Genomic DNA, 22,501 nt, shown 5'->3' with positions numbered 1-22,501 from the left:
ATTAAGTCCATCTTGTTTAATGTATCATTTAAAGCTTGTGTTTCCTTATTTATTTTCATTTTGGATAATCTGTCCATTCGTGAAAGTGGGGTGTTAAACTCCCCTAGTATGATTGTGTTACTGTCGCTTTCCCCTTTTATGGCTGTTAGCATTTGCCTTATGTATTGAGGTGCTCCTATGTTGGGTGCCTGCATATTTACAATTGTTATATCTTCTTCTTGGTTTGACCCCTTGATTATTATGTAGTGTCCTTCTTTGTCTCTTGTAATAGTCTTTATTTTAAAGTCTCTTTTGTCTGATATGAGAATTGCTACTCCAACTTTCTTTTTATTTCCATTTACATGGAATATCTTTTTCCATCCCCTCACTTTCATTCTGTATGTGTCCCTAGGTCTGAAGTGAGTCTCTTGTAGATAGTGTATATATGGGTCTTGTTTCTGTATCCATTCAGCCACTTCTATGTGTTTTGCTTGGAATATTTAATCCATTTACATTTAAGGTAATTATCGATATATATATTCCTATTACCATTGTCTTAATTGTTTTGGGTTTGTTATTGAAGGTCTTTTCCTTCTCTTGTGTTTCCTGCCTAGAGAAGTTCCTTTAGCATTTGTTGTAAAGCTGGTTTGGCGGTGCTGAATTTTCTTAGCTTTTGCTTGTTTGTAAAGGTTTTAATTTCTCTGTCGAATCTGAATGAGATCCTTGCTGGGTAGAGTAATCTTGGTTGTAGGTTTTTCCCTTACATCACTTTAAGTATGTCCTGCCACTCCCTTCTGCCTTGTAGAGTTTCAGCTGAAAGATCAGCTGTTAACCTTATGGGGATTCCCTTGTATGTTATTTGTTGTTTTTCCCTTGCTGCTTTTATTATTTTTTCTTTGTATTTAATTTTTGATAGTTTGATTAATATGTATCTTGGCATGTTTCTCCTTGGATTTATCCTGTATGGGACTCTCTGTGCTTCCTGGAGTTGATCAACTATTTCCTTTCCCATATTAGGGAAGTTTTTAACTATAATCTCTTCAAATATTTTCTCAGTCCCTTTCTTTTTCTCTTCTTCTTCTGGGACCCCTATATTTCGAATGTTGGTGCGTTTACTGTTGTCCCAGAGGTCTCTAAGACTGTCCTCAATTCTTTTCATTGTTTTTTCTTTATTCTGCTCTGCAGTAGTTATTTACACTATTTTATCTTCCAGGTCACTTATCTGTTCTCCTGTGTCAGTTATTCTGCTGTTGATTCCTTCTAGAGAATTTTTAATTTCATTTATTGTGTTGTTCATCATTGTTTTTTTGCTCTTTAGTTCTTCTAGGTCCTTGTTAAACCTTTCTTGAATTTTCTCCATTCTATTTCCAAGACTTTGGATCATCTTTACTATCATTACTCTGAATTCTTTTTCAGGTAGACTGCCTATTTCCTCTTCGTTTGTTTGGTCTGATGTGTTTTTAGCTTGCTCCTTCATCTGCTGTGTGTTTGTCTGTCTTCTCATTTTGCCTAACTTACTCTGTTTGGGGTCTCTTTTTCACAGGCTGCAAGTTCGTAGTTCCCGTTGTTTTTGGTGTTGGCCTGCCGTGGGTAAGATTGGTTCAGTACATTGTGTAGGATTCCTGGTGGAGGGGACTAGTGCCTGTGTTCTGGTGGTTGAAGCTGGATCTTGTCTTTCTCATGGGCAGGACCGTGTCCAGTGGTGTGTTTTGGGGTGTCTGTGACCTTATTATGATTTTAGGCAGCCTCTCTGCTAATGGGTGGGGTTGTGTTCCTGTCTTGCTAGTTGTTTGGCATAGGGTGTCCAGCACTGTAGCTTGCTGGTCGTTGAGTGGAGCTGGGTCTTAGCGTTGAGATGGAGATCTGTGGGAGAGCTCTCAGTGACTGATGATATTACGTGGGGCTGGGTGGTCTCTGGTGGACCAATGTCGTGAACTTGGCTCTCCCACCTCAGAGGCTCAGGCCTGACACCCAGCCGGAGCACTGAGAACCTGTGAGCCACACGGCTCAGAAGAAAAGGGAGAAAGAAAGAAAGAGAGAGAGAGAGAGAGAGAGGGAAAGAAAGGATGGATGGAAGAAAAAAGGAAGGAAGGAAGGAAGGAAGGAAGGAAGGAAGGAAGAATTAAAATAAAAAATTAAAAAGTAATTATTAAAAATAAAAAAATTAAAAAGTAATAAAAAAATGAAAGAAAGAAGGGAGCAACCAAACCAAAAAACAAATCCACCAATGATGATAAGTGCTAAAAATTATACTAAAAAAGAAAAGCAACAGAAAAATGGACAGAACTCTAGGACAAATGGTAAAAGCAAAGCTATACAGGCAGAATCACACAAAGAAGCATACACATACACACTCACAAAAAGAGAAAAAAGAAAAAAAAATATATCTATTAAAAAAAAAGAGGAAGAGAGCAATCAAATCAATCAATAAATCTACCAATAATAATAATCTCTAAATACTAAACTAAGATAAACATAAAGCCAGAAACAAATTAGATGCAGAAAGCAAACCCCTAGTCTACAGTTGCTCCCGGAGTCCACCACCTCAATTTTGGGATGATTTGTTGTCTGTTCAGGTATTTCAGAGATGCAGGGTACATCACGTTGATTGTGGAGATTTAATCCGCTGCTCCTGAGGCTGCTGGGAGAGATTTCCGTTTCTCTTCTTTGTACACACAGCTCCTGGGGTCCAGCTTTGGATTTGGCTCCACCTGTGCGTGTACGTCACCTGAGGGCGTCTGTTCTTCGTTCAGACAGGACAGAGTTAAAGGAGCAGCTGATTGGGGGCTCTGGCTCACTCAGGCCGGGGGGAGGGAGGGGTACAGAATGCGGGGTGAACCTGCGGCGGCAGAGGCTGGCGTGACATTGCACCAGCCTGAGGTGTGCCGTGCGTTCTCCCGGGGGAGTTGTCCCTGGATCACGGGACCCTGGCAGTGACGGGCTGCACAGGCTCCCCGGAGGGGAGGTGTGGATAGTGACCTGTGCTCACACACAGGGTTCTTGGTGGCGGCAGCAGCAGCCTTAGCGTCTCATGCCCGTCTCTGGGATCCGCGCTGAGAGCCGTGGCTCACAGCCATCTCTGGAGCTCGTTTAGGTGGTGCTCTGAATCCCCTCTCCTCGCGCACCCCAAACAATGGTCTCTTGCCCCTTAGGCAGTTCTAGACTTTTTCCTGGACTCCCTCCCAGCTAGCTGGGGTGCAGTAGGTCCCTTCAGGCTGTCTTCACGCAGCCAACCCCAGTCCTCTCCCTGGGATCCGACCTCCGAAGCCCGAGCCTCAGCTCCCAGCCCCCGCCCACCACGGCAGGGGAGCAGACAAGCCTCTCGGGCTGGTGAGTGCCGGTCGGCACCGATCCTCTGTGCAGGAATCTCTCCGCTTTGCCTTCCGCACCCCTGTTGCTGCGCTCTCCTCCCCGGTTCCGTAGCTCCCCCCTCCGCCTCCCGCAGTCTCCGCCCGCGAAGGGCCTTCCTAGTGTGTGGAAACCTTGCCTCCTTCACAGCTCCCTCCCACTGGTGCAGTTGCCGTCCCTATTCTTTTGTCTCTGTTTTTTATTTTTTCTTTTGCCCTACCCAGGTACGTGGGGAGTGTTTTGCCTTTTGGGAGGTCTGAGGTCTTCTGCCAGCGTTCAGTAGGTGTTCTGTAGGAGTGGTTCCACATGTAGATGTATTTCTGATGTATTTGTGGGGAGGAAGGTGATCTCCACGTCTTACTCCTCCGCCATCTTGAAGGTCTCCTTCCAAAATAATTTTTAGTATAGAGATAATATCAAGAAGTCAAAGAAGCTGAAAATAGTCACAAATAGGAGACTCACTTAAATTTAAATTTCTGAGTCATATTTAAATTTAAATTTCTGAGCATTTGGATTTTAAATTGTGGTTTAACAGGTGAGACTCTAAAATTACTGGAATATGATCAAGATTTCAACTTTGGGCTGTGTAAGGGAGTGATATAAAATGATTGGTGGTTATTTGAAGATTGCAGGTTTGAATAATAAATGTTAGAGATGAATAAATGTACTCTTTCAGGAAAAAAGCCAAAAAGAAAGATATCTATTAACATCTCTTTTTGAGAGGCGATGTAACACAGTGGTTAAGAGCATGGGCTTGGGGGCTCACCGGCTTGGATTAGATCCTGGCTTTGCTACATACTATCTCTGGATCAAGTTGCTTAAATGTTTTGAAAGGTAGGGATAATAGGACCTACCTTAAAGGGTTATTGTGAGCATCCCATGAGATAATAAATTTAATTGCTCAGAACAGTGTCTGGTGCAGAGTAAACCTGCAAGAAATATTAGGCATCCCTGTTGAAGCACGTAAAGCGTGCCATTTTTGCAGTGGCATTTTCTGAGGGAGGTGTTAGGGCAGAAAGGTGTTGAGTTTCTCTGAAAGGTATCCCAGCACTTGTGTTATCATGTGTAGCTAGGCTACAACCATGAGTACACACTGCTGATACAATTTGAATATTGTTCATTGTGCATAAAGACTTCTGAACCTTTTGTGTTGTGGGCAGTAAATCTTTAGAATGTGTGTCATTGGTTTGTTTTCTGTATTCAGTGGTGGTTTTCCGAGTTAATATTTGATTGTAGGACCCATGGATTGAAACTTTTCTTTTTAATGGGCTGAGAAACAGTGTGCACTAATATTATTATGCATATGTAAAATATGAATTTAAATTTTTACTTGCCTCACAGGCATTTGGATGAGAAGTTCTTCTCCTGTTCTGGGATAGTGCTGGACAATGCTTACATCTACACATTTCCTTGGTTTTGGCCTGCCTTTATTTTTGGCTTTGAGAAAAACATGCGTAATCTGAGGGAATGATCAACGTCCCCTTTCCCCTTTGAGCGTGTCCACAAACACCCTCACACCCACTTCAGATCTTCCTATTTTTGTGCAAAGAAGAACTTTTTGTAGGAGGGGGGAAGTCTGGGATTTCTTTGAGATGTGATGGCAGGAAATGTTATCCGTAGCCAGCAAGCTAACAAACATAGGGGCATAATTGTGTTTCTTGGAACATTTTTTAGGTATGGTTTGTTGGAGGAGAATTTCAGAATATCTTTTTTTTTTTTTTTTTTTTCCAGAAACCAACAACCTAGAACTATCTCAAGGCTTAGGAACTTTTCCTTCTGGCTATTATTACAAAAATCAGTGGAGGCCCAGAAAGTTTAAGATGCGCCAGTTTAATGACCCTGACAACATTACAGAATGCTTACAGAGAAAAGTGGTGTATTTATTTGGTGACTCGACAATCAGGCAATGGTTTGAATACCTCACTACATTTGTTCCAGGTTGGTACTTTGCTTTTTGTTTCATAACTCTTTCCCACACATACAAAATTCAACTTTGAAATAAGCAGACCCAGTCCGGTGCCTGAAGAAAGGCATCAGGTGAGGAAGCAGTTATTTCTCTGTAGGACTGAAGAGGTGTCCTAACCTTGGAGAGATGAGTGATAGTTTCTGATCAATGGTGGGGCTGTGACGCATCGATGAAAGCACTGGCTGCTTGTTGAAGTTCATACCACTCATGAGCTGTGTGACCCTGGACGAGTCTTCTACTTCTCAGGGCTTCACTTCTCCAAGTGTGAGCTGAGGCAGCAGGACACTATCACCTCACAGGTGTCTTTTACATCTAGCATTCTGGGCTGTGAGATAGAAGTGAACATTTCCAGTTGTTTCTCTTCTAGTTCTGTTTGGTCCAACTCCAAGTCTATCATAGATTCAAGTGGAAGGAGGCAGCGAAACTGTCATGCATTTTAATGCATCCATGCGGCAGAGCCATCCCTGCTCACCCCTTGGGCTGTCCATTGGTGTGACTCTGAGGTGGAGCTGCCTCCCAGCAAGGGAGATTCTGGTCAGTCCCAGTCTTCTTAGCTTCTTGGTCTCCCTGCTGGGCTCTGGGGAAGCTCTCCAGACTTGGAATAAAACCCCACTCATGGGAGGGCCATCCCTTATTCACAGTGGGCCTTTTCCTCTTCCTGGAAGTGGTGTGGGTGGAGTGAGGAGGGATGGATTTGGGGCAGCAGGACTAAAGGCCCCACTTAGAGTTTAGAGAGCTGATGAATAGTTCTGTGGGAACTGGGTTTTTTTGTTTGTGTGTTTTAAATTTTTTTTTTAAACTTTTTATTTTTGGAGTATAGCCGATTAACAATGTTGTGATAGTTTCAGGTGTACCGCAAAGCGACTCTGCCATACATATACATGTATCCATTCTCCCCCAAACTCCCTTCCCATCCAGGCTGCCACATAACATTGAGCAGAGGGAACTGTTTCTGGACAGGGCTTTTCATAAAGCAACTTCCCACAGTTGGGAGTGGTTGTGTGTGATGTTTTTCTTTTTTCTCTTTTATTTGTTACATCAACTTAGTTTCAAATTTAATTTTTAGAAGGAAGGAAAGGAGGAAGTAGATATGACCCCCCAAAATAGAAAGTTAATTCCGGTTTTGATTTGCTTGCTTTTTTTTTTATTGAAACAGACATAGCAGAGTTCTAGTTGATGAAGCGTAAGTTCAAAAGCAGGAGAAGGGAAATCATCTGTATGACATGATGCTAGGCACAGTTCGGTGTTGACCAGGCAGGGCCCTCCAGGAGCCTGCAGTTGCTTGATTCTTTTCTTTTTTTTAAATAGATTTATTTTATTTATTTTTTTTGGGTGCGTTGGGTCTTCCGTTGCTGCGTGTGGGCTTCCTTTAGTTGCGGTGAGTGGGGACTACTCTTTGTTGCGGTGCGAGGGCTTCTCATTGCGGTGGCTTCTCTTGTTGCAGAGCACAGGCTCTAGGCACACGGGCTTCAGTAGTTGTGGCACACGGGCTTCGGTAGTTGTGCTCGTGGGCTCTAGAGCGCAGGCTTAGTAGTTGTGGCGCACAGGCTTAGTTGCTCTGCGGCATGTGGGATCTTCCCGGACCAGGGCTCAAACCCGTGTCCCCTGCATTGGCAGGTGGATTCTTAACCACTCTGCCACCAGGGAAGCCCCAGTTGCTTGATTCTTAAGTTCTAATGACGTAACTTGGTATTTCCTTTCATAGCAATGATCACATTGCGTGTCTTGAGCATTTTCCACCCTACCCTTTGCAGACAGATCTTTACCCGATAAAGCCTTGTGTTGGACTTGATCTTAATCAAAAGAAAGAATGGTTAATTGAGCTTCTGTTCAATTTAAGTGGGGCCACATGCTAAGTAGTAATGAATTAGGTATGAGAATTTAGAAGAGGAGCCTGGGAACTCATGGAGAAAAAAGTGAAACCTTGACTTTAACCCTTAAGAGTAAATAATATGGGACAATTATAGTTTGATGGTACTTCTTCAGAATTGACTATAAACTCCTTGAGGGCAAGGACTGTGACTTACCCATCTGAGCATTGCTGGCTTTTTTTTTTAAAGCTGGGAAACTATTTTAATTTATTTTATTATTTTTTTATTCTATTTTTTTTTCTTTTTGACCGTGCCATGAGGGATCTTAATTCCCTGACCAGGGATTGAACCCATGCCCCCTGCAGTGGAAGTGTGGAGTCTTAACCATTGGACCGCCAGCAAAGTCCTGCATTGCTGGCTTATAGCACAATAGTGCTGGCACGGAAGAGGTGCTTAGGAAATGTGAATTCAGTTTGGCTGCCAAGGGTTACTTAATCTGGTCTGTGTAAGGCACTTATAGGAATATTTAGGGATATGACACAGACCCTCTTTCCTCATGGGGTGAATGTTCAGTGATGAATTGTACAGCCTTTTTGAGGAGTAATAAGGGAGAATAATCATTGATTCCTGGGATCTTCAGAGGAGCAGGACTTGGAAACACAACCTAGATAAAGTAGAGGGAGAGAAGGGAATTCTAACTTGTGCTGCTGTGTTTGTTATGACAGAGAGAGAGAAGTTTTCTAAGACATAAACAGGGTTTTCCATCCATAGGGTGAAATTGAAAGTCAAAAGAAGCGTGGTTGCTTCTTTCTTTTGCTTATTTCAAAAAGAGGTATTTGGTTACTATTATGTGTTTGTAAAAAAGCAGAAGTTATATAGTTCTTGACCTGGAAGAAATAATTTTGATCTGTTAGAACAGTAATGTGTAAATGCCAAATTGATGTTTAGATATTCAACAGTCAGTGCAAACAGGAAGATTTCTTGGCCTAATAATTAGAGGTAAACAGGTTATTCTGCTTCTCAGGTCTAGAATCAATTGCTGATGGTATTACTTGTAATGTCATGCTTATGGAGTGATTTAAGTAATAAATATGTTAAAATATAAAGGTCCATTGAAGCCAAGGGGGCCACAGTGACGTGCAATAGGTGTTTCCTTTACATTTGTATTGTACCTTTTTGTTGTTTTATTTTAAAAAATTGTTCTTTGAAGCCACTAACTAAAGAATAATCAAAATATATCGCTTGGTTTAAACATTCTTATGAATCTGAGTTTCCCTTGTTTCAGATTTAGTGGAGTTTAACTTGGGTAGCCCGAAGAATGTGGGTCCCTTCCTTGCGGTGGACCAGAAGCACAACATCCTGCTCAAATACCGCTGCCACGGTCCACCAATCCGCTTCACGACCGTCTTTAGCAATGACCTCCGTTATGTGGCGAATGAGCTGAATGGCATCGTGGGAGGGAAGAACACAGTCGTTGCCATAGCTGTGTGGTCTCATTTCAGCACCTTCCCCTTGGAAGTGTATATCCGGCGGCTCAGGAACATCCGTCGAGCCGTGGTCCAGCTCTTGGATCGAAGCCCTAAGACTGTGGTAGTCATCCGGACAGCCAACGCCCAAGAGCTGGGACCTGAAGTGAGCCTTTTCAACAGCGACTGGTATAACTTTCAGCTGGACACCATCCTTCGGAAGATGTTCTCAGGAGTTGGGGTATATCTCGTTGATGCCTGGGAGATGACCCTGGCCCATTATCTGCCCCACAAGCTACATCCGGATGAAGTTATTGTGAAGAACCAGCTGGACATGTTCTTGTCCTTTGTGTGCCCCTTGGAGAGCTAGTCTGCCCTGCAGGAGACTGGAGAAATCACATTCAGTGACCTTCTCTATCACCTGCACTACGGAAAGTTTATGGGTGGCCCTATGGAGAGATGGCTGCCATTGATATGTATTTAAAATTTTAAAAAAAGAGATGGACTTTATATAATGACTTGTAAGGAGCTTAGAAAATGCAGATTACATTTATACCTACCTATAGGATTTTTTCCCATCTTGACTTATCTATGGGGGAACGATTATTAACAGCATTTACACACTATATTGCCCTCGTAACCAAAGATACTAATGAGTGTGTTTGAACTAGCTTCTCCTGGGAGGGGAGGGGATACTGTGCTAAAGAGTGTGAAAAATGCTGTGACCTAAGTGGAAGGGACAAGTTTGGTTGGCAGTGGAGTGTTTGTATCTTGTCTGGTAAAGGAAATTGAGCACATCTACATGAATAGCATAATTGGTACATCTTCAGTGGGAAGTGAATTAACCCCAAGGCTTTTAGTCAGTGGCTCCCGTAACACACTGAAGACTGCTGTGTCTTAGAAGTTTATCTTCATGATCCAGTTTTTTCTGGATTACTTGAAAAGGCCAGTGTCCTTGGTCAGAACTTTCTAATGAGAATATTTACAGTGTCTGGCTTTTATCTAGAAAAGAAGCAAAAGGGAAATATGAAAGCAGTATATATAAAATCTGTGCATTGAATTGATATTTGCATTGGGTAATTGCTACTTATCTGATTCAGCTAAATTTTACAGGATGAATACTTATTCTAAAATAACCACTTTTGGAGCTGGAAGGGGAAAATCTATAAAGGAAAATTTATTTTTGTGTTCTGAAGTTTGAGGGTTTTAAGAATTGACTTTTATGTAAAGATTGGTATTGTTTGTTATAAAGTTGTAGAAATTATTTCCATCAATTTTGAGTATTTCTTTTTTGTTTGTTATTTTGAATTGCATACCCAAATTAGAAATTAAAATCTAATTAAAAATTAAATTTAGATATTGAAATCTGTGATGGGTTGATTTGGGCATAAGGTACACACATTCTGTCATGCTTGGAAGTAAAAGGTGCTGTTCCTATTGGCTCTCTTAAAATAATTGAATTATCAATTTTACTTGACTGTCTTTACCTTATTAATTTTAAATAAGTTTAAATTAATTTGTGCCATTTTAGTAAGTACTCTTTTCTTTTTGAGCTACAATATAGTTTTGTTTACCCCTAAGTGAACATGTGAAGAAACTGGGGAGGCTTTAAGAGATGAAGACAGATGCCTAAAGCATGAAAAAATACACCCTTAGAAGAATGGGTCAAAGAATCTGGGTTTTGGGCTTCTCTGGAGGCGCAGTGGTTGGGAGTCTGCCTGCCGATGCAGGGGACGCGGGTTCGTGCCCCAGTCCAGGAAGATCCCACATGCCGCAGAGTGGCTGGGCCCGTGAGCCGTGGCCGCTGAGCCTGCGCATCCGGAGCCTGTGCTCTGCAGCGGGAGAGGCCACAACAGTGAGAAGCCCGCGTACCGCAAAAAACCAAACAAACAAACAAAAAAAGAATCTGCGTTTTTAACTTAGAGAGTTTAAGATCTTTCTTTCCTAGCCTTGAGGGCCACCTTCAAGTTTATAAAATAAATAAATATGATTTTAAATTATTTTCTGAGTCTGAAGTGGAGCAGGTAGTTAAATATATTAAGATGGCTTAATTTTAATGGCCTTTAACCTTTAGAATGTCTAAGGATCACTCTGAATATTTTTTTTTAAGTTTTTTTTTAAATTAGTTTTTTTTGGCTGCGTAGGGCCTTCATTGCCGTGTGCGAGTTTTCTCTCGTTGCGGTGAGCGGTGGCTACTCTTTGTTGCGGTGCACGGGCTTCCCACTGTGGTGGCTTCTCTTGTTGCTCAGCGTAGGCTCTGGGCGTGTGGGCTTCATTAGTTGTGGCACATAGGCTCAGTAGTTGTGGCTTGCGGGCTCTAGAGCGCAGGCTCTGTAGTTGTGGCGCATGGGCTTAGTTGCTCTGTGACACATGGGATCTTCCTGGACCAGGGCTCGAACCCGTGTCCCCTGCACTGACAGGCGGATTCTTAACCACTGCGCCACTAGGGAAGTCCCTCACTTGGAATATTTGATAAAAATGCAGAATTAGGGGCTATGCCTCTGGGAATTGTGGAATCAACCTTAGTGACAAATGCCCAGGAGTTCTGATGCAATGGTGGTGTTCTATGTTTTGAGAAACACAGAGGGAAGATAGAACTAAGGAAATAATATTTTTTGTCTATTATTTTAGGAGCTTCTCCCATAACATTTAATTCTGATCATGGTCTAATAGTGCAGATAATAGTTCCATTTTATAGATGAGGAACTTGAGTTTAGATTTGAACTAAGGTATGTGAGAGTCTATAGCCCTTTTCAACTAGAATTTTTTGGATTTTGTAAAGAGGTTTTATTTTTTATGAAAGAACTTTTGAGCATTTACTCAAGGATCATTGGAGGAGGCTGAGTCATGTCTTCCCAGGAGAGTTTCAATTTCTACTGCCTCTCCAGAGCTTCGGAGTGGTACTACTTGTTTGTGCAAATGATTTCTCATGATCTCATCCCGTTAATTTTTTTTTTTTTTTTTTTTTTTTGCGGTACACGGGCCTCTCACTGTTGTGGCCTCTCCCGTTGCGGAGCACAGGCTCTGGACGCACAGGCTCAGCGACCATGGCTCACGGACCCGGCCGCTCCGCGGCATGTGGAATCTTCCCAGACCGGGGCACGAACCCGTGTCCCCTGCATCGGCAGGCAGACTCTTAACCACTGCGCCACCAGGGAAGCCCCATCCCGTTAATTTTTGATTTAGTGACATGTCCTAAATATCTGATGACACAGTTTCTTAAAGTATTCTCATTCACTCTGTCCTTCTAATGTGTCTTTCTATGCTCGTGTGGAAGTTAAAAAAAATGCCTAAGTGTAGAGTTTGGAATATTACCTAAATCATTCTCAGAACAATTTTAATTTCTTCTGAAAAGTTTATTTTAAGCCAATACCACAGAGTTGTGTTTCCATTATAAATGTAAAGGATATTAAATAAACATATTGTAAAATCTAGAAAAAGAAAATCTATGGATAGAATCCATAATTCTATCATCTGCGATGAGCATTAGCAGTTTGGTTTATTTTCTTCTAGGTTTTTTAAATCACACAGCTGTAATCACAGAGAACATGTAATTTTTATCTGTGTTTTTAAATTTAACATACAAATATTTTTCTATGTTTTCATGACTTAATTATAAAAGTCTGCCTAACAGTTTAGCTAAATGATATCATTATTTACATAGGTTGGCCATTTAGATTTATAATAAAATATTAAAATGGTGATTAATATATAATTTCATTGGGTTAAAATATCGATTTTTATTTTGGAATGACAGCATTAACTTCATTTAGTGAATCTCCTCATATTCTAGAACTCAAATGATTGATTTGATGCTACTTATGAAAGGGAGAATCCATAATAAGGCTCTTCTGTGAAAATTATATTTTATAAAAGTTAAGAGTAACTTTTCTTTAGCAAATATAAGTTTGTTGTTCCAAATGATCCATTTTACCTTTCTGAACAACCATCATTTTGTTAAATACCAACTGACTGATACTTCCCAGCTTCAGGTATTAAGTTTCAGATTGATCCATCTGGGTACTTGCCAAGAATGTGTATGGTAAGCCTTTATATCCGTGTGTTGCAAGCCAGAGGTGAGTCTGCTTCTGGGCCCTATTAAAGGAAATAGCAGTTACCCAGAAAGTACTAGGAAATAAATCTCCAAGGGAAACAACAGAAATAAGACCTCCCCACTCCGTTCCCACCCCCCTCCCTTCCCCCCCGAAGAAAAAGGTGCTCAGCATTATCTTTGTAGATCTGGGTAAATTCAGCTTTTAAAGATTAGCTAGTCGCTCATGCCAGAAATCCAAGTGTATTCATTCTCTAGTGTTAAACATTATTCTCTCCAGGTTTTATGTCTTCAGTGGAGTGCATTTGCCTGACTCCTCAGTGTGCAATAAATAAATAAGTTCTGGAAAGTGTTCTTTTCCTCTTTGAAAGTGAGACCACAGTCCCAGAGTGCTAGGGGCGCCTAGGAATCCTGGGGGAGGACGGGGGTGAGGGTGGAAAATCAGAGGGTTGTTGAGGGCATCAGTTTATAGGACGCAGGAGGTAGAAGGGCACAAAATGCACTTCAAGTTCACTTTGTCTCGGAGGTGCACTTACAGCTTTTTAGAAAACGTGTGAACTTAAGTGTGTTACATTTTGCTTTTCAGTATTCTGCGTGAAATGAAAGGAAGTCAGGCTTCTTATAAGAAGGACGGTCTGCTGTCTTAAAGTTTTAAGGATCTTCTGGTGTTTAGGTCTAGATGCCCATTCCTATTGGAGAAGCAGATATTTCCTGTCTAATTCTAAAGCTGGATTGTAAGACTGCCTTGGGGGGGGCGGGGGGGCGGGAAGCAGTACAGAGATGACAGTCGAAAGTGTCCTAAAAGAAAAAGAAGCCACAGTGAAACCTAATGTCGTAGAAGATATCCTTTCACTGTTGCGCAATGGTTCATTCTCTGTTTAAATTCACCCCACATGAAAATAATGTAATCTTCATGTTACGGGACCACTGCTTTACTTACATCGCAGATTCCTTGTCCTTTAGTTTGTCAGTGAAGGCACACGATGGGGACACTACTTTCTGATTGCCATATTTGAAAAGCCTTGCTGTAGAAAGCATCCCCCTCCTCAGCCCCCGCACTTAAAGGCTGTACAGAAAAAGCGAAAGAAGCAGAGAAGGTGAATCTAAGGAGGGGGCAAGGCCAATGCAGGCAGTAAGTTCACTGAGACGTTTAAAAAAGGCATCCCTAAAAAAAAAAAGTTTTGCTTACAGATTTGCTTCTGATTCCTCTGCGCGGTTCCAGTCCAGGTCTTGGAGCCGACCCTTGAGGGGAATGTCCGGGACTAGGGTCGGTACCTTTCTGGCCTGGGAATTTCCAGGGTGCAGAAAAAAAAGTCCACGAACAAAGTCCTTGCTGCTCCCTTCCCGCCGTCTCCGCCCCTCCTCTGTGCCCACGCAGCCCCTTTCGAATGAGAGTTGGACCGTATTCTGTATTTTAGGAAACAGGTCCTTAGCGTCCCCCGCCCCCATCCCTTTCTAGAGCGGTGAGCAGCAAGCGAACGCTATAAAGGGGGCCAGGGAGAGGGCCTGGCGTTCTCTTGCCAAGAGGTCAGACGCCGGCGAGTTCTTAGAGAAAAAGGCTGCTTAACTGTCGCTGCTGCTTATCATGTAACCTCAAAAGGAAACTGATCATCTTTCTCGTGCTCTCACGTACTTGGGTTATTATCGCTGATTACAGCTGGAAACAGTTGATTTGCCTTTTACGTATTTGTATGACTTGACTCTTCAAACACAAAGGTATATTTTTATTATTTTATATTTAGTATGAAAAAGTATCTTAAAAGCTTTTTTTTTCTTTTCCCATATTCAGATTCTTTACTTTGGAGTCACTTTCTGATATTTGGGTGATCATACTTGTTTTGGGGCAAAATATTAGGGGGCAGTATTTTGGGGAAGGAAAATTTGGGATGTTTTTATAGCTTGGTAATGACTATGAATTGTTTCTGTTCGCCTTGAAGGCCCAGGAAAGACTAAGATGCTGATGGAAGAGGTTGGTAGGATGGGTGATGAAAGTATCATAAATCTAATGTAAAAACTTTTATTTAGCCAGTGAAGTAGCCTTTGATACTCCTAGTTAGAAATCTCCCAGGAAGTTTGAGTGTGGGCTTAGAGGTATACTTTCTCACCAAGGGTAGGCATAGAACTATATCTTTATGGAAAAATATATCTGAGTAGATCAAAATGTTGTATAGCATGTAGTTCTCATATTACCTTTGTAAAATGAAAGACATGTATTACAAGACCATTGTATGAACAAAGGAAATCTTGAAGTTTGATGACTTGGCTGAACCCCCAGATCTATTACAATCTGGGATTTTGTGTGAATAAAAGTGCATTTCTAGGTAGGATGGATTGAGATTGTCTCCAGGAGGATTAGGGAACTGATGTATGGGGGTGGAGGTGTCTCAGAGGATGACATTTATTATGTAAATTTTAAGCACTTTGTAATATATATTCCCTCACTTTAAATCTGGCATCTAAAGAAACACATTATTGATCAGGTGGAATAATTTTGTTTTTTTTGGCCTCTCCTGTCAGTAGGTTGTTTAGACAATAAAAGAAGAGAAAAATTTCAAAGGCTTATTCATTCCCCTCAACAATCCCTGATAGAGATCAACCACACAGATCACCTAAACATTCAGATAACCCTAAAGTCCTTTTATTTGGCTTCAGAGTACAATGTATGATCTACCACCTCTCTTCATTATAACATCAATTTGCTTTGGTTAAAGACACAGTTGGATAGGGTACAGAGGCTATAAGAGAGACAGTCTGGGAAGAGTTAGCACAAGAGCTGAGTGCACGGAAGTCCCCTGGTAGCCTAGTGGTTAGGATTCCAGGCTTTTAATGCTGGGGTCTGGGTTCAATCCCTGGTCGGGGAACTGAAATCCGGCAAGGCATGCAGCGTGGCCAAAAAAAAAAAAAAAAAGTGGGCGCACAACAAACCTCGTGTTAAACGTTTAGCGCTGTCCTTCCCAGCATGGAGGTGATGACCCTGCTCAGTATAATTTAGTTGTCCAGCTACAGACTTTTCCTCATTGAGGAAGTTGAGGCAAACCTCTCTCATTTCTACTTTGTCCTGAAAGAAGTCTGGAACCAAAGGAAACCCTCTCAGAAGTTAAAGAGCTGTGGAGAGCACTACTGAGAGGGAAGATTTTCTAATTATTCTGAGATGCACAGTGAACTGCTCCTGAGAAAACCATTTACTTTTGGCTCTTAGCTGACATTGATCTGGTGGCCTCTTGATTTTCCCCCCCAGGTTAATAGGAAGATCAGGAGGCTGACTTCACCTTTTGGCTTTCTTGGCCTGATGCTGAACTCCTGATGGTGTGAAAGGTGGATATTCCTAATTCCAGATGTTACCTGGGCCTTGACTGATGTAGTCAAAGTGGGCAGTGGGATGTTTCTAAAATTTCTATGGTTCTTGGATCCCTTAATCAAATTTTGAAGTTGCCTCAAAGTTACTATGAACTTTGTAGGCATTGTACTGTGATTTCTTGTGAACTAAGATTTTTTTGATGGTTTAGCATCTTTTTAACCATTTTGAATTTCCACTATTTTCCATGAGAAGAGGACGCGTGCATACATCTAAGAGGGGAATTCAGCTCTCTGCTGACTGGCAGTTTCGGGGTTATGTAATCTCTAACAGGCTCAGAGAGCATCATGCTCTCTACGGTTTTGGTGAAGCCCGTCATTAAAGCTTGCATACGTGGTTTCTGATTAAAGCACTTCCTGTTCCTTTAATTTGGGACTGTCTGTGAGGTAAAACAATTTCTTTCCAAACTAAGTGGATGAAAATACGCTACTGCTTCCTGGGGGAGTTAGTGGATAGGGAATTAACATTTATTAAACACTTGTTTTGCGAGTTGACCAGCAAGATCTCATTCAGCCCTCATAATGGCATCGGAGGCAGGCATAATTAGTCTTATTTTATAGGTGAGGAAATTGAGGCTCAGAGGGATTGACAGCTGGTTCAAGATCCCCCAGATCGTAAGTGGCAGAGCTTGGATTTGAATCTGAGGGGCCGTGTCCCCATAGCCAGTGCCCTTGCCACCAGGCCACTGGGATATTAGCGGAGGTACAATGGGGAGAGGTCAACCTCTTTCCAGGGCTCTGATTTCCCTAGGGTCCTTCCTTTTCCCTAGCTCACACCTGGCTACCATCTACTCCCTGTTCAGTTTTAACTGGTAGTTAGTTAGGGTAGTTAATAACCACCATAACCCTTCATATTTTAAGAAGACCACAGGGAAAATCTTTCAGACCAAAGAGTGAAGCTATATGGTGGAATTAATGGGAGTGGTTGGGCTAACGTTTGGGGAGAGGCAGCCTCTTAGTTATTGAGTCAGTTTTGGACACAACAGCTGGGATTATAAAGAAAGGGGAATCCTGCTGCTTGCTCACATTACTCCTCGCAGGATGTTTTCTTCCATGCTGAAAAGCTAAGGCTTGAAAGAGCATTCCTAATCACACCTCTGGTGAAGGGCCATCTGCTGCTGCTTCTGAAGAGAGGAGCTGCGGGCATCTGGCAAACCCGTTCACCTGCTCTCAACCATCCCTGCTTTTTTTTTTTTTGCAGTACGCGGGCCTCTCACTGTTGTGGCCTCTCCCATTGCGGAGCACAGGCTCCGGACGCGCAGGCTCAGCGGCCATGGCTCACGGGCCCAGCCGCTCTGCGGCATGTGGGCTCTTCCCGGACCGGGGTACGAACCCGTGTCCCCTGCGTCGGCAGGTGGACTCTCAACCACTGCGCCACTAGGGAAGCCCCATCCCTGCTATTGCAGAGTGAGTTAACTACCTGAACTAACTTCTTTGAGGGGGTAGGCCCCAGGATAGAAATTTGCGTGTTTTGTATCTGGTGATTTTTAAAAATTTTTGCATGATTCTTTTCCAGTTTACACTTCCTAAAGGCTCCGTAGTATAGGATGAGTGGAGTAATAAATAAATCTACTTGGATGGTATTTGTCTTTTAAGGCAGTGTTTCTCAAACTTTAATGTGCATAAGAATTACCTGGCGATCTCATTGAACTACAGATTCTGTTTCAGTCAATCTAGGGTGGAGCTTGTAATTCTGCATTTATTTATTTATTTTTTTTGTGGTACACGGGCCTCTCACTGTTGTGGCCTCTCCCGTTGCGGAGCACAGGCTCCGGACGTGCAGGCTCAGCGGCCATGGCTCACGGGCCTAGCCGCTCCGCGGCATGTGGGATCTTCCCGGACCGGGGCACGAACCCGTGTCCCCTGCATCGGTAGGCGGACTGTCAACCACTGCGCCACCAGGGAAGCCCCATCTTAACCATTTTTAAGTATACAGTTCAATGGCATTAAGTACATTCACATTGTTGTGCAATCATCATTACTATTCATCTTTAGACATTTTTCATCTTCTCAAACTGAAGCTTCACATCCATCGAAAAATGACTCTCCATTCATCCCTTCCCCGGCCCTTGGCAACCACTGTTCTACTTTCTGTCTCTGTGAAGTTGACAATTCTACGTACTTTATATAAGTGGAGTCATATAATATTTGTCCTTTTGTGACTTGCTAATTTCACTTAGCATAATATCCTCAGGTTTCATCCAAGTTGTAGCATGTGTCAGAAATTCCTTCTGAGGCTGAATGATGTTCCATTTTATGTACATACCCTGTTCTGTGTATCCATTCTTCCCTCGATGGACACTTGGGTTGCTTCCACCTTTTGGCTACTGTGAATAATGCTGCAGTGAACATAGGTGTATAAATAATCTGTTTTTAGTCTCTGCTTTCAATTCTTTTGGGTGTATACCCAGAAGTGGAGTTAGATCATCTGGTAATTCGATGTTTAATATTACCATTTTCTATAGCAGCAGTACCAGGTTGATTTCTTTTTAATACATTTTGTGCAGTGTTTGGCCGAGTGCAGTGAATATATGACAGAAAGTGATATGAAGTTCAGGGTAAATAATCTGCTGAATGATTCAGCACCATGACTATTAAATCAGCCTCTCCTACACACTCACCCTTGCATACCCACGTATTACAATGTATGCACTTTTCAAACAAGTTCATGGCTGGGAATTTAGAAAATATGGGTCAGATCCTTTTGAAAATGTGGACTATTTACCATGGAATCCCACATTTAAAAGAAACCTAGAAAGGCTTGTGGGAGATTTAAAGGGGTCAGAGCTACAAAGGTGATCCACAGATGTGAATGAAGATTAACCGAACCGAGAACATGTTGAGGGTAGGAATTGCAGGAGTTTGGATTTTCATCCTCCTTTCCTTTCCTCCATCTCTTTCCCTCACCTCTGCAGTGTATGTGCATGGTCACTCCATGAATTTTGGTTGAATAAATAACCCAGAGTGGAAAAAAGAAGTGAAAGAATTGTTTGTTTTCTAATCTGTGAAAAGCTATTTTGAAGACTGTAAGAAATTTCTATTTTATACCTCTGTCCAGGGTAAAGGAGGTGGGTTTGATTAGTGGTGGAAGACAAGGTTTGGAGAGATGGAAAACGAGCACTGGGCAAGGCTGCTGAATTTACCCTTGGCATCTCTAGTGTCAGGGTAGAAGAACTGGAACTATCTGAAGGATGGCTGATGCTGATGTATCATGGACCTTCCCAGCCCTGCTGTTCTGTGCTGATGTGTCTCAGCTTTTAAACAGCCAACGAAAACAATTTTGTTTTTTTTTTGCAGTGTTGAACAGCATCCAGCATTAAGATAAGAAAGTGGTTCTTAAACACAACACTAATGTCAAAATCTAGGGATGGCACCAGATTGCAGCCAAAGTGTTCGTAGCAGCAGGAGGTGGAATGTGTAATGATAACATTTGCTAAAGGACATGCTGTCTCCATCCCATACCTCACTTATGTTTGTCAATTATCCACGTTTCTTGTTGTTCATCTTTGGAGCAGGGGCTTTCTTAAAATGAAGATTAGCCCTTAAGAAAGGTTACAGTTTATATCTTTGTGTAAATTAATTTTGAAATCCCTTCTTGCAGTTTTACTGGAAAAGAAGGGCACCTGATCAGACTGCAGATATGGGGTGAGATGCAGTGGCAGGAGCACCACAGGGAATGAAATGTGAGGGTTAAAATCAAGCTTGATGCCTCCCCTGTGCTCCTGCATCTTCACCCAGCCCCCATGTTTCTGTTCATGGTGCTAGCACTCAAGCAATCTCAAGGCCTTCCTTGGGGAGACCTCTGACTCTGTCCTCCCTTTCAGTGTTCAGTCTTGTAGACTACATGTCTGAAATATTTCTCTAAACAATTCTCCCCTCTTTACGTTCCTATAAGCACCACTCAAGTTTAGTTCTTTATGACCTGTCACCTCTAGTATTGCATGGTGTCTGTCCTGATCATCTACACGCAGCTGTCACTTTATCCTTCCTAAAGCATGGCTTTGATCATGCTTTTCCTTGGTTCAAAAACCCTGACTGGCTCCCCGTGGCTTATCACATTAACTCCAATGTTCTCAGGTGGCATCAGGCCCTGTAGGGTAGGGCTCCAAGCTTCTCTCCATGATTCTCCTCTTCTATATTCTCTTCAGGTTGGGCTGGTGGTCCAAAGAGGCCAGAATGCTTAACAATCTGGTATTAAATGGAGCTTTGAAAAATGAATATCAACTACAACTATCACCATTGAATGTATGCTGTGTACCAGGTGTTGTGTTGGGCATGTCATGTACACTACCTCATTTAACCTACATATTGACTGAATTTGAATTCAGTGATGTACCCATTTTATGGATGAGAAAACAGAGTCTTAGAGAAGTTAATTAAAGCCACATGGCTGTTAAGTGAATGAAGCTGGGATTTGAATCTAGTTTGTTTGACTTCAAAATGCTGTGCTTTTAAGAAGGGATGAAGAATATTACAGGCAAGAGTTCTAGCTTGGATAGAAGTTTGGGACAAGAACTAGTGTAGTGTTTTCCAGGATCGTTTGTAAGACTGCATGTTGAGTAGTAGATAGAACTATGAAGGGATAGTGCATTAGTCTGCTAGGGCTGCCATGACAATATTACAGACTGGGTGGCTTAAATAACAGAAATTTGTTTTCTCACAGTTCTGGAGGCTGGAAGTCCAAGATCAAAGGGCCAGCAGGTTTCTCCTGAAGCCTCTCTCCTTAGCAGATGGCTGCCTTCCCACGTGTGCACATACGGCCTTTCCTCTGCACATATGTCCCTGGTGTCTCTCTTTTAATAAGGACATAAGTCAGATTGGATTATGGCACATCCTAATGGCCTCATTTTAACTTAATTATTTCTTTAAAGGCCCTTATCTCCAAATACAATCACACTCTGAGATACTGGGGACCAGGGCTTCAACATATGAATTTTGGGGGTACACAATTCAGCCCATAACACATCTGAGGCAGCTGGATTTTGAAGGGTATGAAAACGAGGCATAGAGATTTAGTTTTGATATGGGAGGTCATAGGGTCCAATTGTGGTCGAGCAGGGCTTTCCCAAACAAACTTCCAGCTGTTCTTAAATGTGATGCTTTTGAGAATGAGGACTACAAGGTATGTGGAAAGCATTTTGGAGAAGGAAATTTTAGTACTTTTTTTTTTTTTTACAGTGGAATAAAGGAGCAGAAAGAGACAAAACATTAAGTCCTCTAGACAGTTCTAGAAAAATGAAGATAGTCTTTTGGTGGGGGGTAAATGAGCCAAGGGGGAGCTAGTTTGGTTTTAGTTCTGTCTATTATACTCTTGGCATCATGGAATTAGAACTCAGAGGAAAGGTCAGAGCTGGAGATAGGGATTTGGAGTTTTTAATACAGGTCAGAGTTGACCCTGTGGGAGTGGGGAAGCTTGCTCAGAGTTCAAAACAGACAGGAGACAAGAACTCTCAGGTCTCAAACTGCTTTGCCATCACATAGGTTTGGAAGATAATACAGAAGTTTTCCAGGACCTCTTTGGCTAAAATAGAATCTCTGGCTGTCTCCCTTTGCCTTGCTTTGTTTTTCTTCACAGCACATTATCACAACCTGGCTTTATACATATTTTTTTAAATTTTAAATGTTCTTTTTCTTTATTTTGTTTTTGGCCGTGCCATGTGGCTTGTGGGATCTTAGTTCCCTGACCAGAGATAGAACCCTGGCCACCGGCAGTGGAAGCGTGGAGTCCTAACCACTGGACCACCAGGGAATTCCCGTTTATATTTGTATAGCTATTTTATTATTGTCTGTCTTTCCAAGTAGAATGTAAGCTCCATGAGGGCATAGACTGTTTTTGTTCAATAGTTGTGGCACATGGGCTTAGTTGCACTGTGGCATGTGGGTTCTTCTTGGAACAGGGCTCAAACCCGTGTCCCCTGCATTTGCAGGCAGATTCTTAACCACTGTGCCACCAGGGAAGCGCTGTCCAATAGAATTTAAACTGATGATAGATTGCTGGATATTGCATTTTTATCTTCTCTTATAATAAATTTTTTTTCCTTAACAAATATCTTTAGATAAATGAACACACAGACGCATGTATTTGAGACTCTTGAAATATACAGGCTAAAAACTTAGTTTTGTTTCTGTTTTTCTTTAAATTCTGCTTTCCACAAATCATGATCACATAGTCTCTTCTCTGCAGTAGAATCTCGTTATGAGAAAGTAGGTGTGACTTTCTTTAAAAATCCAGGTGTTTTAGCAATCTGGTTACTCTTATCGGATTATCTGTTTGCATCTACTCTTTTTGTTGTAATTTTCATTAAGGTTACTTGTCGAGTCCTTGGTTTCTGTCAGATCTCTCTTCCTTTTCCTCATCACACCTGTATTTAAAAATTCACCTCTCATTGTACCCATGTGGGTGCTAACAGTCCATTCAAACATAAGCCTATCACCTTTCTCTATAATTTTCTCCAGGAGGGCTGCTGGTTATGGTATGGTGTCTCATAAAATACAACTATAGGTAGGCTAGGCATTGAAACCAAAT

General features: G+C 42.0%; 2 protein-coding genes and 1 long non-coding RNA gene across 6 annotated transcripts in view; 2 read left to right on the top strand and 1 right to left on the bottom strand.

The window, feature by feature from the left end:
* Positions 1–10,042, top strand: part of NXPE3 (neurexophilin and PC-esterase domain family member 3) — a 53,016-nt gene extending 42,974 nt beyond the window's left edge. For 3 of the 4 annotated variants that reach the window (XM_067739021.1, XM_067739020.1, XM_067739019.1), the window contains 2 exons: positions 5,059–5,265; positions 8,390–9,935. In XM_067739021.1, the coding sequence (XP_067595122.1) occupies positions 5,059–5,265; positions 8,390–8,940 (758 nt within the window). In that variant the 3' untranslated portion in view covers positions 8,941–9,935. Of the gene's footprint in view, positions 1–5,058; positions 5,266–8,389 lie in introns of all 4 variants that reach the window. The other variant, XM_067739022.1, reaches the window with a different exon arrangement.
* Positions 10,043–11,559: 1,517 nt separating this feature from the next.
* LOC137225257 (uncharacterized) lies at positions 11,560–13,944 on the bottom strand. Its single transcript, XR_010943757.1, has 3 exons — positions 13,811–13,944; positions 13,562–13,687; positions 11,560–12,665 (listed from the first exon to the last, which is right to left on the bottom strand). It is a non-coding gene; the product is annotated as an uncharacterized lncRNA (long non-coding RNA).
* A 269-nt stretch (positions 13,945–14,213) lies between these two features.
* NFKBIZ (NFKB inhibitor zeta) overlaps positions 14,214–22,501 on the top strand; it is a 28,654-nt gene continuing 20,366 nt past the window's right edge. Inside the window, exon 1 of the mRNA XM_067739018.1 lies at positions 14,214–14,337. The gene's annotated coding sequence lies outside the window, so the exon portion shown is untranslated. The remainder of the gene's footprint in view (positions 14,338–22,501) is intronic.

This window comes from Pseudorca crassidens, chromosome 5 (assembly GCF_039906515.1).
Source record: "Pseudorca crassidens isolate mPseCra1 chromosome 5, mPseCra1.hap1, whole genome shotgun sequence".
NCBI lineage: Eukaryota > Metazoa > Chordata > Mammalia > Artiodactyla > Delphinidae > Pseudorca > Pseudorca crassidens.
Note: the sequence above shows the minus strand (reverse complement) of the source record. Positions and strands in the feature narration are given on the sequence as shown.